Source organism: Barbus barbus (assembly GCF_936440315.1).
Source record: "Barbus barbus genome assembly, chromosome: 7".
NCBI lineage: Eukaryota > Metazoa > Chordata > Actinopteri > Cypriniformes > Cyprinidae > Barbus > Barbus barbus.
In genome coordinates, this window is record NC_136735.1 from 18,152,805 (window position 1) to 18,170,912 (window position 18,108).

Here is an 18,108-nt window from a genome sequence, read left to right on the forward strand (position 1 = left end):
CAGGCACACTGAAACCAAGGGCTTTTGGTTCACAGAAAATCTTTCAATATATCAGTACAGAGAAAAGAGGGGATTGTGTGTTTTTTGTAAATGTAAATAAATAATGGTTTGGAAACTGGATTTTGTATCAGAGAGAGTGAGAGAGAGAGAAACATAATCACAGTTTAATTTCTCATAATTGCAATTTAGGGCATGCTCAGACATGTATGTATGGTATGTATGGTTTGCATGAATTTAGTTTAATTTAATTTAATTTAATTTAATAAAAAAAATTGTTTGCTATTTGTTCCAGAACAGGGATTAAAGGGTTAGTTCACCCAAAAATTTAAATTAGTCCATGTTTCACTCACCCTGAAGGCATCCTAGGTGTATATGACTTTCTTCTTTTAGACGAATCCAATCGGAGTTATATCAAAAATGAGTTCAAGCGTTATAATGACATGGGTGGGTGATTTTGTTCAGCAGGTCAAAAGTAGTCAAATAAAGTGTGCACATCCATAAAACGCATATCACATGGTTCCGGGGGGTTTGGGGATAGGGATAAAGGCCTCCTGTAGTGAATCAATGCATTTTTGTAAGAAAAATATCCATATTTAAAACGATATAAACACCTTTTTCTCACTTCTGCTATTTGTCATAGGCAGAAGCCGTTCCGGTGGATGACGTAGGATGTACATGTCACGCATGCGCTGGTAAGAAGTGACGAACACGGAAGTGTGGTGGAGAGAGAACAAAACAAAACGCCAGTCACAAATTAGAAGCATAACATGTCAGAGGATTTCGATATAAGCCAGTGAGGAGACTGTTTTCCTTTGGTAAAGTAAGGAAACTTTGCCTGTAAATAAATGTTGGTTTTCGCAAGACTCACATGTGCATGTGCTGCGTCCACGTCATCCGCCAGAAGAAAGTCTCTCGTGAACGCGCGTACAACAGTTAGCAGAAGTTAAACAAAACTGTTTATATCGTTTTAAATATTTATTTATTTTTTCTTACAAAAATGCATCGATTTACTACAGGAGCCCTTTATTCACCCCCCGGAGCCGTGTGATGCACTTTTTAATATGAATGTGCACACTTTATTTGACAACTTTTGGACTGTTGAACAAAAACACGCACCCGTGTCATTATATAGCTTGAAAGAGCCAGGACAATTTTTAATATAACTCCGATTGGATTCGTCTGAAAGAAGAAAGGCATATACACCCAGGATGCCTTCACGGTGAGTAAAACATGGACTAATTTTCATTTTTGGGTGAAATAACCCTTTAATTTTGTTTTTATTTTTATTTATTTATTTTTATTTTTTAGTTTGATTTCACAAGGCAACATTTCTAAATGAGCCAACATTTGTTAATGCAAGTCACATTATTCCCATGTAACTGGTCTCATAGCAGGACCACAGTTTAGCAGGCTTGCAGCTTTCTTTCTAATCATTACTTATATTTATTTTATTTATTTATGATTCTGGACATAAATCAAGGCTACATCAGGACAGCAGCGCTTCACTGCACCTGCTTCTCAAAGAGCAATTAGATGGTATTTTCAGATAAAAAGGGGGCATATTGATTATGAATTGCAGTGATGTGCTAGTCCACCGATTCTGCCTCATCTTTGCTCCAGGTTAACTGATTCATTCTGCTAGCTAAACAACAGCACTGTCCTTCATGCAGCAGAATTCATGCATAAAAATACTGGTTCTTTCATCTGCTGGGTCAGATTGCTATCTTTCCAGATGCATATCTTTCTAGAGTTTGTCTTCAATCAGGCCAAGATCACTTGATGATTGTTTTGGTGCAGATCTGAATTCATATGTAATTTTCATATATGTCTAAATTAAATTAAGGGACAAATTCACTAGGTTCCAAAACACACGCTCCAAATGAGCCAGGTTGAAAACAGTCTTAAAGGGATAGTTCACCCAAAATTAATTTTTTTTCATCATTTACTCACAGTGGTCCCCATTGACTTCCACAGTATGTCTTTCTCTTCTATGGAAGTCGATGAGGACAAACAACTGTTTGGTTCTTCAAAATTCGTCAAAATATCTTCTTAAATGATTGCAAAATATTCATTTTTGGGTGATGTATTCCTTTAATATCTCATAATTGTGACTTTATTACCAACAATTGGGACGTTAATTCTCTAAGATATTGAAAGATATCTCTCAATTGCGATTATATTATATTACACCTCACAATTGTGACTTCCTGTTCATCATTGACATTTTATCTCATAATTGGAACTTATCGTAATGTATGTCACAATTGTGACTTCACAACTGCAACTTCGCATATATCACAATGTGACTTAATTTCCCGTTTAATCTCATAATTACCCATTTTGGTCAGAAACTGGTTCCAAAAGAATGGTCTAACACTGTACTATATTTAATTGTCTATTACAAAATTATTTTTACCTTCTGAATAGTGTGACAGGGTCAGCAAGCTAACACAGGACGCCCCAGCTCCTGATCCAAATATAGTCACCCTTTTCGGGTCGCCTTTGAAAGCCTGGATATTCTCTTTGATCCACCGGAGTGCTTGGATCTGGTCCAACAGCCCATAATTCCCTTTGGCTGCCTGGTCACCTGTACTCAGGAACCCTAGTGACACACAAACAAAAAAGGAATTTAGAAGAAACCTCAGAAAGCTTTTAAAGGCATTACTTTGAAGTAAACCATTGCTCATTAACATTCATTCTTTCAATATTTATTTTATTTATTTTTTTCCACATAACCCTTTTAATTCCCATAGACATCTGTGGGCCATTTTATTACAACTTATTTTCATTCTAATTGTCTTTTGATTGACACATCTTCCCTCCCACTCACAAACACATGTATACAAAAGAATTGCTGCACTTGACATCTGAATAGGGAGAGAACAGAATTCTAAAAAGAACACTTAATGGCATGCCTTGGTTACTTCATGTTAAGGGCACTAATGGACACCCTCGAAACCCTCGCATGATTTACCTCAGGACCCAATCTGTCCCACTACCCTTTCACTAAAGTCATCATTGTGAAGAAAGAATCAAAAAGGCACTACTTCGGGTGCAAGAGACATGCTGTTAAGGCACAGAGGATAGTTCAAGGTTGCATTTTAGACACTAATAGGGTCATTCGACCGTCTTTATGGAAAAAGGCTGAGGTTACTTCCATGTTAATTGATGCAATTTAGATATTCATTCAAAGTAGAATGTAGAGGTGCCTGTAATTTCCATTGGGTTAAGGGTAAGGCACTCAAATGACATGAAAATGATGGCATCTTTTTGCAGAGGTCTCCATGTGGATAAAAGCTAGATTCTAATCAAAATTAACATTTGGATTGCTAAAGGAGGGCAGTCCCTTTTCATTAAATGGTTATTTGTCTTTAAGCATTGTTTGACAAAATCACTTCTTAATTGAGGAGACACTACATCAAAGTGACAACATACAGCAACAGATATTTCCTAAAAGACTTTTTAAATAATCCCCATTGCTCCGATCGGCTTACGGTAAGCGTGCCAACCTTTAACAGGCTTGTCAATGTGCACAAAATCACAAACAGGTTGACAAATTAGCCGACTGTCTTAAACCCATTAGCAAGACCGGGAAAAGCCTCAGGGGTGTCAATTCTGTTCCTTTGCCCGGTCTTGGATTTCTGATTCTGGCCTATGGCAAAGGCACTTTCCTTGTACACCCGCTTAGGGACTGGTCCCAGACAGCGCTGGACAAATAGGATGAGAAGCAAGGGAAGCAGGGCTAGCCACTGTGGCTTTTTGATAGAGGGACAGATCCAGTTGGTCATGCCTACACAGAAGGGGCTTGCTGTGGGAGAGGGATTACAAAGCCCAGGACAGCATCACTACTGTAGCTCAACTGGATAACCCTAGGCCATGGTCACATACAGAACATCATCAAGACAAAGAAGGAAAAGAAGTCAGAGGAATTCTGCGAGTACATCTTACTGTAACCTTTACATAAATGTCCTTGTAGAAAGTACTAGAAGATATGCATGCAGATAACGAATCCTTTCTCAAAACATTCATCAATTCCCTACAGCCAGGCCTCATCCTTTATCAAATGGAATATTGCTGGTAGTGTGATGAGGCACACCTGGTGCACATTGCACATTGTCCACTATTGTGTGTCTGCTATCTGTGGACCAGTCCATTCACAATGTATTCCTCAAAACCACTTCTAAGCATGACTCTTTGCATAGACTTTACAATGGCTGTATAAGTTAGGGCACTCTATCTCTAGACTGAATCAATATGGAAAATGACCGTAAATGACTTACATCATAATTATCTGAACTTCCTTTCAACTTTTGTTGATACTGTAACGTTCACTATTCAAAACAGTCTAAATGGATCATTTATTAAATCTAACCTGCAAAAATGGAAAAGGAAAGGGCTGGAAAAAGTATCTTTGACAGCAATCAATTGGGGTTAAGGGAAAAGTGAATTTGATATAATTATTTAAACATGTCAGTTTGTTATTTTAAACTGAAAACTGGTGCTTTAATTTAAAATTATTTAAAAATCTGCTCAGAGAAGAAAAGTCATACAAATATTAGACCTATTAATACGGTACATTAAAATTCCTTTGATTAATCTTAAACAAATTACTATTGTATACTATCCACCTTTTTCTATGTCCCATGATACGTTGCTTGAATTATGAGAGTTACTTTTGTTAAACAGTAAACAATCATCAAAAGGTTTGCTCTATGAACGCCATAATAAGCAATGTCAAAAAATAGGTACAATCAGGTGACATTATTCGCACCAAAAGGAAATTTTAAAGTGTAAAAGCAATAACAAATTGTTTTTAAAATACCATGAATAACCCCTAAACCTTGATTCTATTCATAGCAATATTTTGGATGTATTAAATATCATTGTAGTAATATATGTCTATATTGCATGACAATTACATTTTAAAGTGTCTGTTTGAAAACAAACCTAGAAAGAGATGTGAGAATTTGGAGAGAAAAATTAGAGATTATTTAGTGCACTCCAGAGATTTATTCATGGGATATATCGTGAATTGAATCGGGAGAGCAGAGCAAAACTGTGAAGTATATGTTGTCTTTTATCATACAGCGGAGTACAAAGGGAAAAAAGAAAATCAAGAGGAAAAGAATGCAATGGACTGAAAATAATTCTTCCATGGATATCATTGTTATATCACATCACAATAAAATATCAAGCCTTACATTATTCTCCTGACTTCTGAAAATAGAACAAAAAGGGAAATGTACAGCTCATTCAGTCAAACTGATGTATCAGGATTGTTTTTAATATAACCTTATGATTTGAAATAATTAGTTGAAGTTATTTAGAAAAAGGTGGAAATATTTATTTTTTATATTTCTCAAGTAATCTCCATATGCAGTTAACATCAAATAGTTCTTAAAAAGTGAGAGAACAAAACTGAATATTTGTTTGTGTGTGTGTGTGTGGGGAGAGGGGGGGGGGGGGGGGGGTCTTGGGGGAGAAGGTGATTCACAGATTTCAAAAAAGAATGTACAAGTCTTCATTTGGTTCGGCAGGAAACATTTGAAAATGACATTTGTGGTAAAATGAACAAAGTAATTGTATTTCACAGCATGGCACACCATAATAAGAGCCTGGATCCAAGGCATTCAGTGTGAAAGCTGCAATAAAATGCTGACAATAACAGTGGAACAGTCAATCATCATGTAAATTCTGCATTTTTTTTGTTTACCTCGTACTTTTTTTCATTGACTGTGCATCTTCAGCAATGTGTTTTACTGCAGACAACACAGGTATAACAGAGTCAATGAGCTTTTAAAAAAAGGGTAACACTTTATTTTAAGGTGTCATAAAACATAGTAAGTTCCCAATTAAGTACTTAGTAGTAGCCATTGTACTTACATGAAATAAAATGTACTTACCATGTAACTAAGTTATGGAACAGCCTGTAATTACAGTTTCTGATTATGTAGATGTAATAGGCAGCTTCTGTTACACATAAACCGGCCGAGTCTGTTACACAGCTACTTGTACACTTAAGTACAATCTTGATACAATTTATTTTAAGTAGCTTATGTTTGTGTAATATTATGTATTTTAGCTGTGTACTGGTGGATTAGATCAAATTAAAGTGCAGCTAGATAAGGTGTACAGTATTGATACACATGAAGTACCCTTAAGTACAGTCTTGATACACTTTCTTTTAAGTAGCTTATGTCTGTGTACTTACATTTATAATTACATTTTATAAAGCCTGCAACACATATGTAACAATGTTTTGGTTACATACGTAGCTGTGTAACAGACTCGGTCTGTTACATATGTGTAACAGTAGCTGCCTACTACATAATTACAAACTGTACATGGTAAGTACATTTTATTTCATGTAAGTACAACAGCTACTACTAAGTACTTAATTAGGTAATTAATCTGTATTATAGACACCTTAAAATAAAGTGTTACCAAATGCTTAATAGTTCTTAATAGATATTTTCTATGTGTGTGTACATACACATAATATTAACACCTGTTCTTGCTTCTGGTTCTTAAAAAGCTTAATGTGACATGTTATTTTCTCTTTATGCACAAAAGTACTATATTAATACTTGGCCACATGATGTGGACAGTTTTATATTAGTGTTGGGATTGACACTCCGGAACATTCAACAAGGATTGATGTGGTTCCCGGTATGTTGTTCAAAGTAAGACCCTAACTAATCCTTTGCTGTATTAAATGGTGAAGCCAGCGAGAACCGCGTGCTGAAATGTAGGTCACCCCTCCGAATACTATGGAGAGATCAGAAGGCTGAGCGACAGTGACAAAAAGATCTTGCCAGGCTCACAGCTAACTGCTGTCACTAAAACAGTTCCAAATGTATCCCTAACACACCTCAGCAGGATGTATGGAAGGAAAGGGAGCTCACACTGATGTCATCACAGCGTGTCAGCCGCACAATTATACACTAACCACAATCCCCAAAGCAGTCTATCATGACAGTTATGACTTCTAGAAGAGCAGTAAAGTAAACAGGGATCCTAAAAAGCATGCCAACGTAGTTTAGTGGAAAAGAGCAGTACAAAATAAATAAATAAATAAACAAATAAATAATGGCTAACATATTCTCGTTTGGCTCTGTTCGAAGGCGGTCGCATTTTTCTTCCCTCCCTCCCTCCTGAACTTCCCTGCTTGCTCTCTTGTATTGTCCTGTCCTTCTTAAGAGACTCTCGCTGCACTATTTACAAAACCGAAATTATGGATCTGATCAACTGGTCTCTTAACGCAATTGACACCATCTTCTCGACTAGGAAAGCGGGATCTGGAGAACCTGAATGTCCCGCTGGGACGTTTGCTGCTGGCTACACGATGGACGCATGGGAGAGATGGCGGGTCGTGTGTCTGGCGGCTCTCTCCGTGGAGGACATTGAAGACATCTTCTTATTCGGAACAATGATAACTGGATTTCTGCTATTTGGATTAGGCGTTGCCCTAAATTATCAGAAAATTAAGGAGACGGGACTGGCTATCCAAAACCTCTCACGGCTGCCCGTCATGATGGAAGCTGTAGGCAGAGCGGTCGCCTCGGAGACAGAGGCGATTAACCGCAATATGGATTCGATCACGGCTAAGCTCTCGGCTTTGGAAAGAAAAATTGATGGACAAGCAGATCAGAATGGACAATGAGAATAGCTGTGAAACTGGAAGACAGCTGTTCGCCCTAAGACAAAACAATCTTATCTCTTTCCGGCTTCCCACAACAGAACGGCTTGGCAAGGCCGCTCTGGTATCAACTCTCCGGTGAATACTGCAGGGAGACGCTCTTTCTTCCATTCCCTCCCCCCATCAAACACCTTGTTATTGTCGGGCGCTTGTGCTCTGTCCAAGGTCGTTTCCATGGCAATTGCTATGTCGCATCACAACCTGCGAACTGAGTCGACTGGTTTGAAGTGCTGGCGAAACGGATTTCAAGGCATACGAACTCACACGAACTTACACATACACACACTCATACACCTCCCTACCCCCATCCCACGCCTTCGTCGCTTCATCCTGTCAGTGATAACGGGTCCGTGTGTTTGCGCTGTAATGGCTGCTGGCCGGATGGCTGTTTCGTCTGAACTAGGATTACTATGCAAGTTATGTTCCTGTGTTGACTGTGCTTTATGCTGAGGTTTTTGTCTGTTCTCACACTGCACTCTTGTCCAGGAGCGTAGTGTGAGGACAATTTTTTTCTCCTCTCTTTCCACATGTTATGCTGTATTTCTTCTTCTTTATTGCATTTTGTTGCCTTGTACCTACATGTGCAATGACAATAAATTGAATCCAATCCAATCCAATCCAATATCTCTCAGGATGGAAGACCGTTTATTTATTTATTAATTCATTCATTCAAACATTTCTGTAAATTCTACTTTTATTTACTATATATCACACAGTATAATACTGCAAAATCCCTTTACAGTAAGTAACTGTAATACCATTTGCATCATGGGAATTTTCTCTTGTCAAACCCCACTTACAGAGACTTACTGCATTTTTATTTTAATTGCTGTATACTACTGTATTTACTGTAACGACCTCTTTGGCGCCATTCCATTGAGGTTGTTTTATTTTCCTCATTTCTTACATTTGGACTGATAGGATTTGCCCTACACCGTGTCTACAACACCGCAAGCTTGAGACTATCTACACTGGATGTGTTACATTGCTTGGCAAATACATTTGTCCTTCATGTCAGAAACAGCACGAGCTTACTCTCCACATCCACTCACTGTACGTTGTCTCATGGATTATAATGGGTTCTATATTGTCTTCTGTCGCTTAGCGCGTTCACTTCCGAGGACATGAAAGCAGCTCGACTGAGCCGCGGGTTTTGCCCAGGGACGAACCTGTGAGAGTGGAACAGTTCCAGAGGACATCTGCACTGTGTATCGATGCACCTTACGAGAGAATAAGACCTGCAAGCAAGGTAAAAAATATGTATACGTTTGTCTGAGTGTTTTTGTCAGATTTTTGCACACCAGTTTAACCTAGTACTATTTACCCATCAACACGGTAGTAACAAACTTTACTATGGTAAACTGCACTATATCATTTTAAACGACTTTTGTCAATTTATTGAATTACCGAATTAATTTTTATTTTTTTTTTAACGAGCAACGCTTATCTTATATTAACATTAAATTAACTAATGTGCAGTTTTGTTCAGGTGTTAGTTAATGTTGACCAATGGCCTATTGAGAAAAAAAATAATATGTTAGGTTAAACTAGTTTTATGGCTAGCTGCCTTTCTAGTTTTAGAATTGGTTTTATGGTGTTTTTAGTTTTTAGTTTATTTTACTAGTGTTATGGTTTTTAATGGAATTTAAGATTTACTGCATTTTCTTTATTAGTTTTTTTAAAGGCAACTGCAATGAAGCATCAAGAAAGACATGAGCATGCCAGCCATTCTCGGACTGATAAGAGAACAACTATGGTTTTGAGAGGTTTGTGTATTCTAAATGGGGTTTGCCTTTTAAAAGTGTGCCATTTCTACTTCTTGTTTTTCAGAGAATACATTTCTGTCACTAACAAAGTGGATGGAGAGCAAAGGTGGTGGACACATTTTGGAGCAGCACCTGGGTTTTGCAGATGGCTATGTATTTTTTCCCCATTATGTTTCTGTTTCTGTTTCTTATTTGTGAGGATAAATCCAGAGAATACAACAAAATGCACTGCAAGACGTCCTAAGACAGGTGAAGATGCACTGTTCCAGCATTGGAAGACTGTATTTTTAAATCAAATCATATCTCTTTATTGTCACACGTCGTGTACACAAGTACACTGATGGTGAAATTCTTAAGTACAAGACTCTGTACCATGGCAGTACAAGCATGGCAGTACAAAATATGAAAAATTAACAATGCACATAAATACTATACACATTTTACACAATATACACATCTTGCACAATATACAATAGACTGTTGTACACAATATACAATATACACTGTTATTACTGTTTTAGTGTTATACATACAATGTTTTAAATAAAGAATTTGATATGTTGTAATTATTGTGTCTATTTTAATTGAATGCCAGTAGTACCTATGTGGGATAAAATAAAATGAATTATATATAAAAATTATAAAATCAAAGTAATACAGTAGTTTGCTACTGTAACTCTAATACAGTTGTCCTGTATGAATTTCTTTCTTCTGTGTAACCCAAAAGAATATTCAATTAAGATTAATTTTAATAATTGTTGTTAACCAAACAGTCTCTGTTCCCATTGACTTACATTGTATTTTGTCCTTTCAAAGAAAGTCAAGGGGAACTGTTTGGCTAACAACATTCTTAAAATAAAAATAAATAAATAAAAATAAATGAAATAAAACAAATAATAAAAAAAAAAAATATTTGAATCAACCTGGTTTCACGACGTACCTCTGGGAATTTTTTTGCAAGATGCAAAATACATACCACCATGTACACTTCATGAGGTATTTGATGTGAAATGTCTACTGGGTGCCACTAAAACAGAGTTTTTTTTTTGTTTTTGTTTTTTTCCCTGGAACAGATGAACGAACATATGGTACATTTTACGTGACCTTGCTTTTATAGGTGTCACTGCAGTTCTGACTTGAAATGTCCATTGAGTGGTGCTATAAGTCTAATGCTCCATGACGTTAAAATAACGGAGTATCTGCACCACACCTAAACCTACCCGATAGTATGAACAAAAGCGAATGTGACATAAAAACGATTGTTGGAAACGTCTCGGTTACGTATGTAACCCTGGTTCCCTGAAGGAGGGAATGGAGACATCACATCGATGACCGACAAATTGGGATCTCGCCAGAGAGACCAATCCACTTCGAGCGTAACTAAATGAGCCAATGGACATTGGCATGCGGTATTTCACATCTAGCTGCCACACCCTCAAGCGTGGGCAGCAGGTGTACCACATTAATTCATGTTTTGCTGTTCCCTCCTTCAGGGAATGAGGGTTACATACGTAACCAAGACGTTTCCTTTCAGTCGGTCACTCCGAGTCACGTCGGATGACCGACAAAATTGGGATCCCCGCCAAAGCGCCACAGGACCTGCCCCCTCCAGTGTCCTGTGTAGGACTCCCGGGTCCTTCATATAAAGCAGTCGATAGGACCATGCTCAAAACAGAGATGGTCAACTACTGCTGTTTCTCGACCCAAACAGTAGGACTTGGATAACACTGGGAAAGCATGTCCTTCCACTAGGAAGAGGCACACTGCGGAGTCACCTCCTCCCAGAGGGGGTTAAGGGACATTTACTCATGTGAATTAACCCCTCAGGCTGCATCATTTAGAGACGGTAGAACAAGGTCTGCCAGGAAAAACACGGGCCTAGTAAGAGTACCATGGATATACACATATGGGATCCCAAATGAGTCACTCATACGGGCACTAGCCTCACACCAGATTTCAAGAATTCATTGGCTGTAAGGCATGGTGCTGGACGCCCCGCCACATCTGGCTGCCGGAGTGCTGGAGGACTCAACAGGGTTTGGAGAAACCTCAGGGAACTCTCTGGAGAATTTGCCACGCCACAAGCCGACTCTGAACTAGGCCTCTCAGTGCCACTACCCGTTTGAGGTGAGAACACAGGAGGAAACCAGTTCGACACATAGGCTATAGAACCTAGCAAATCTGTTAGGAGTCACCCAGCCCGCAGCTCTACAGATGATAGGCTTGCGATGCACCATGAGCCAGCACCCAGGACGATGTGACACCCTTAGTGGAGTGAGCATTCAACCTGAGTGGGCAGGGAACACCTTGTGCTTCATAGGCCAAGGTGACGGCATCCACTGTCCAGTGGGCCATCCTCTGCTTAGAGACAGCCTTCCCCTTCTGCTGTCATCCATAACAGACAAAGAGCTGTTCTATACACGTACTGTCGCAATGTGCATAAAGGACAGAGCAAAGCTAGGGCTGGGTCTGCCTCCTCCATGGGCAGTACTTGCAGGTTCACCACCTGGTCCCTGAAGGGAGTGTTAGGACCCTTGGGCACGTAGCCGGGCCGGGGTCTCAGTGTTGCATTGGAGTCAGCCAGCCCAAACTCAAGGCACGATTCGTTGACCGAAAATGCCTGCAGGTCCCCACCCTCTTGATTGAGGCCAATGCAGTCAGAGTTAGGGTTTCCATATAAATAAACTTCAACTCGACTGACTGCAAAGGCTCGAAGGGGACAGTTTGAAGGGCTCTAAGCACCAATGCCAAATCCCAAGAGGGTAGGGAGGGAGGCCTAGGACAACCATATCGTGCTTCCCCAATGACCAGGGCTCGACAATAAGGACTGCCCGTCTCTGACACGCACGAGCCGCCTGAATGGGTAAATACATACAAAAGTAGCCTATGTCAAAATAGCCATTTTGCCAAGTAACTTTGTAGATTTAACAATGATTAATCTATATTTCATTTATACAGTGGAGTATAGATGCACCGATCGACCGGACATTTTTGTTTTATTTCAGACTTCTGTTCTGTGTTTGCACACAAACTGCACCGCAATTGTCACGGTTCATGAATTCACTGGTTTCTTCATGTCTCGTGTATTGTTGTTCTCTCTGTGTGTGTGTGTGTGTGTGTGTGTGAGTGAGTGGGCGTGACCGCTCACTCCAGTCATCAGCGCGCCAGCTGATCTCAATTCCCGCACCAGCTGCTGCCAATCTACTCACCTATAAAGTCTCACCGCACTTTCCTCTCCTTGTCAGATCGTTGTTGATGTCCTCTGTGTCATTCCCCGTGTGCCGTCTGCTTCAGCGTTCCTGGTCATCGTCTGTCTGGAGTCTTCATGGGTTTCGTCTCGTCTGGATGTTCACCGGCACTGGATTCACCGTCATCACTCGTTGGATATTCACCGGCACTGGATTCACTGTCGTCACTCGTCACCAGCACGCTGTTCATCGTGTCCCTGCGCCACCAACCCATCCGAGAGACTGTGCTGTGTTCGTGTCATGTGACTATCAATAAATACTTACCATTGTTTCACCTGCATCTCTGCTTCCTCCTTCTTATCGTGACAGCAATAATTATTATAGTTTTAAATTATTATAGTTAGTCTGTAAACGGCCATTAACAGAGGTCAGAGACGTTGAAGACAGACACAAAGAGGAGAAAATCCTGTAGCATGCAGAATAAAATGACTGTTCACAATGCGCGAAATATAGGAAGAAAATCCAAATATTGAATTTTCTGAGGGGAATTGGTTGTTTTCAGAAAAGATTACATGGTGTTTTCTATTCATCTTGCCTCCGTATAACGCATTTAAATGAGTGTTAATATGTGCAGTGCTGCTGTGTTTAACAGTGATAACCAAGGAAAAGCTGTATTATTGCTGTTAAGCGCCACCTGCTGTCATAGAGTGAAATTGCGTTTCACTCATCTTGTCTGCTGTTTGTTTCGAGCAATGTTTTTATGCAGCATAATTTTATGCTAGTACCTACATGTCCCATCCAGGTACCATATGTGGAGTTTCCACAGGTCTGGATGCGGGTGCCAGAGGGTGCCCCGTCTCTGAGAAATCACATCCTTCCTCAGAGGAATCGGCCAGGGAGGGGCTGTCGCGAGGAGCATGAGTTCTGGGAACCAGGTCCTATTGGGCCAATATGGCACCACTAACAGGACCTGCTCCTTGTCCTCAGCTGTGTGCCAGTGCATCTGTGCTGAGTGTTGCCTTGGTTAGGGAGTAGAACCACTGGCAGTGGGTGGTTTCTGGAGATGCAAACAGTTCCACCTGAGCAACTCCGAACGTCTCCAAATCAACTGAACCACCTAGGGATGGTGTCTCCACTCCCCTGGAAGTGACAGTTTGTCGGCTGCCCAATTGAACACTCCTGGGATGTGGGTGGCATGAAGGGACCTCAGATGCTTCTGACTCCAGAGGAGGAGGTGGTGGGCGAGTTGTGACATGCGACGGGAGTGTAAACCACCTTGCCAGGATCGAGGCATGAAAGTAGGCATCCTTCTGGTCGATCGCTGCAAACCAATCTTGGGGACGGATGCACTCGAAAATGCATTTCTGCATCAACATCTTGAACAGCAGCTTGTGAAGCGCATTGTTCAAAACTTCCAGATCCAAGATTGGTCGTAACCCACCGCTTTTCTTGGGCACAATGAAGTAAGGGCTGTAAAACCCCAACCTCATATCGACTAGAGGGACCGGCTCTATCACATCCTTCGTCAGCAGGACTGCGATTTCTGCTTGCAAGACAGGGGCATCGACGGCCTTGACTGAAGTGAACCGGATGCTCCTGTACTTGGGGGACGCCGGGCGAACTGAATTTCGTAGGTGAGGGGATGCCCGCCAGTGTTAATTTCGTCGACGACGACGAAAAATATTCGTCAACGAACCTTTTTTCTGTGACTAAGACGAGACGTTGACGAGCTAAAACTAATATCTGATGATAAAAACTATGACGAAATTTATGCCATATCTTCGTTAACAAGACGAGACGGGACTAAAATGTTATTTGAGGACTACCGGACATTCAAAATACATCCTACAGGCTAAGTTAACTGTCTTGTCTTTCAAAATGTGCGTCTCTGTCATTGGATAAGGTGCGTATGCATGGCAGCCGCAGTGGACGGATAGGCTACCAAAACGCGAACTAGCGATCTGAAACAATGGCCTCAGCAACCGAAGGGTTAGGGAGTGGGTGACCAGACATCCCGTTTTTCCTGGGAGTCACAATTCATTGTCGATTAACTTAAAGTTAGTGAAGGTGCGATAGGCAGAATCGCGCTGATAGAAGTGCTCTCTCTCGCGCACGCTCCACTTCTTCAGTTCTCATACATCACGCGATCAGTTCTCAGTGCTCAAATACACACACAGCAGTCCAAATGTCTCTCATGTAGAGTATCTCACGGAAATACAGTCCGTTATGGTTTAAGTGAGCTTAAACAGGTGGGTGAAAACTGAATGTATATCAGTAGGCTATTACATGCATACCTTCCGTCTTAAATGGACAGCATTCCTAATTATCTGTCATAAATGTTAACCAACAAAAGATGTTAAATAAATGTATACTTGTTAAGTAAACCTACTGTATCTGAAAAATACAAGTTTTTCCAAATTCAATCCTTGATTCAAATTTCTCATAACTAAGCTTAATTGATTTGGTTTAAAGAGAGAAGAATTGATGACCGTTTTTGTTTGAATACTACATATAAAATAGCTACCAAAATAAATGTTGGTAACTGCAGTTTGACTAAAAGTAATGACTAAAAGTTGACAAAAATGCAATGACTTCGTCGACTAAAACTAGACTAAAACTATGAAAGACTCAAATGACTAAAATGTGACTAAGACTATTAAGCTTTTTCGCCTCAAGATAAAGACTAAGACTAAATCAAAAATGCCTGCCAAAATTAACACTGATGCCCGCGTACCCCAAAGTGACCCACCATCAAGGGTGGTGAGGGCGGAGGAGCTACAAGATTTGTTTCGGGCAGCAAAAGGTTCCTTCCACGATCTTGGGAGCTCCTCATGCACTTCCGGGAAGAATGGCAATGGAGGGGGTGCTGAGAACCAGTGCAACCCCCACCGAGAAACCATTCATCCAGCCTCGAAGGATCGGGATGTGGTGGAGGATTCCACACTAGCACAACATTCTCAGCGGCCCAGGTGAAAATAGCCGTCATCTCTGGGTCTTTCTCGGACAATGCTACCACACCTGAAGGTGTGAAAGCAGCTGGGTCGTCTTCCCTGGCGATTGAGGGCTCGTCCACTGATGTAGCGATTGACATCTGGTCGTCAGAGGGGGCACCGAAGGAAACGCGTGGTGCACTCTGCCCAGCAGAGGGCGCATCACATTCCGTCAGCAGCTCCACAGTCTGCGGAGTGCTTGAGGTGTGAGGAACTCCACTTGGGGAAGCCCTCACCATGATCCTCAAATCACCTCTGACTCCACCGGACACAGCACCGCCCCGGGTGCTGGAACAAATGCTGGATCGCAGCAGAGGCAGAGGGACTCTGCCATGTTTGACATAGCGGAGTCTTTTATGCAACTCTGCGATGGTCATGTCCCCACAAGAAGAACATGCACCATATGCTGAATGCCCAGACACGTGAGGCAGCGATCGTGACTGTCCTGAGGCACCAGGAAACGACCACATCCAGAAACGCATGGGTGATAAGGCATCTTTAAAAATACGTGATCACCCGTGTTACTCTTTTAGATTGCTCTTTTAGTGCTGAAGCATGCAGGGGAGCTTGCCACCGCACAATTCTGGTGTGGCTGTCTGCACGAAGGCGATCTTTTTTTCTCTCGTGAGACCCTGACTATCGCTGTTGCGCCGTAACAATTCGTCTTTCTGCAATTAAGTAGTGATGCACCACCGCTTGGCTCCGAAGTGAAAAAATTAATTAATGCGGTGTAGCTGCTGACTCTTATACCCATGCTGCGGGGTGTGGCAGCCAGATGCGGAATTCCACAGAAAAGATCAGCATGAACATTCTGTCAAATATCTCCTTGTTCACGAATGAAAGAAGATCATACAGTTTGTAAAAAAAAAAAAAATCTATATTTTTTTTGGGTGAACGATTCCTTTAATACACCAAAGTTAACAAATGATTAAACTATTGTGTGAAAAATAGACAACCACAGCTTTGGCTTAAGCAATCAGCCAAAACTAAACCTCAGGAATTTTATATAACACAGTCACGTAATCTTTTATGTACCTTTTATACTAGCATGTAAGAGGATAGACCATGAAGGCAACCATAAATCATACAGATAAATCTCAGCAGAGGACAGCAGCATAAAGGATAAGAGTATAAAGTGATATCTAGTTTTAATGAAAATTTTCACAATATTCTGTGTGAATGTATTAAATCATATTTGTTTTTCAGTTATATGATGCGACTGCCATATAGTTTTGAACACAAACAGCCAAATTTCCCTTTGGGAATGTATCAATTTTTTTTTCTTTCTTAATATTTCTTTCTTTCTTTCTTTCTTTCTTTGTCTCTCTTTCTTTCTTTCTTTCTTTCTTTCTTTCTTTCTTTCTTTCTTTCCATTGACTTCATTGTATTATGTCCTTCCGATGGAAATCAATGGGAACTGAAATTATTTGGTTACCAAGATTCTTCTTCTTCAAAAAAAAAAATAATGTCCCACTGAAGAAAGACTTGCAAGTTTGGAGCATGAGAGAGAGTAAATGTGTTTCAAACAATTATTGAAAAGTTTCTGAAATATGCAATGACTGTACTTCAAGACTTGCCAGTGACCTGGTACTTCTAGAAGATCTATCGATTAATTTCATAAACAGAGCATTACTCAGGACACACTTAAACCCACTAGAAATTGATTGGGATGCTTTCAGTCCTTGGTATTGATAGTAATAACTATGCCATATCCAAGAGAATAGTTGTGAGGGAAAATAAAAATTACATATTGATTTCATTTCTTTGTGATGACACCCTCTAATTTTATAACAGCATAATAACAGCCACATGTGTCAAAACTTGTCTTTAATGCCAAATCCTCCTTTTGTCTTTAATACGTGCATTCAGTACTCATTAACTAGGCCTAATGTTTTTTTTTGTTGTTGTTTTTTGTTTTTTTATCAAAATATGCAAAGGCAGCAAGAGAAAAAAAAGAATGAAGGAAAAGAAAGCCATATTCTGACAGGCTGATGGTAATAGTGTCTAATTGTGCTCACTGTCAGGAAGATAATCGCTTTGGCTGTCAGATGAAATTTTAAGGAGACGTGAGAAACATTCTGGATTAGCTCAATTGAGGTCAGGTCATGCACATGCACCATACCATGAATTTTATTTGAGACTCTATTGGTCAATTTATTCTGTTTCAGAATGATGTCAAAAGAGCGGTAATGAAGTCTGGTATGGCATCTCTAAGGTGCAGGTGCCGGTTATAATGACCACCATTAAGGCTGATGGGAAATTAACCTCAGTCAAATCAACTCCGATCACTGCATTCACACTACACCTCAATCTCCAGTTGAGATGATACAGCATCCATACAAATTTATTCTGGGAAAAGTATTGTTTCTGGGGGAAGTAATAGTGGCCAAAACTGAGACTGGAAACCGGAAGAAACTGGAACCATCATGGCTGAGCCCAGCAGGGACAGACTCTAAAATAAGTGA

The 18,108-nt window shown here is 40.3% G+C and overlaps 1 protein-coding gene across 2 annotated transcripts in view; it reads right to left on the reverse strand.

The window, feature by feature from the left end:
* LOC306872211 (neuroligin-4, X-linked-like) overlaps nt 1-18,108 on the reverse strand; it is a 119,332-nt gene that overhangs the window by 16,051 nt on the left and 85,173 nt on the right. For both annotated transcript variants that reach the window (XM_079420697.1, XM_079420698.1), the window contains one exon: nt 2,417-2,602. In XM_079420697.1, coding sequence (XP_079276823.1) covers nt 2,417-2,602 — 186 coding nt within the window. The remainder of the gene's footprint in view (nt 1-2,416; nt 2,603-18,108) is intronic.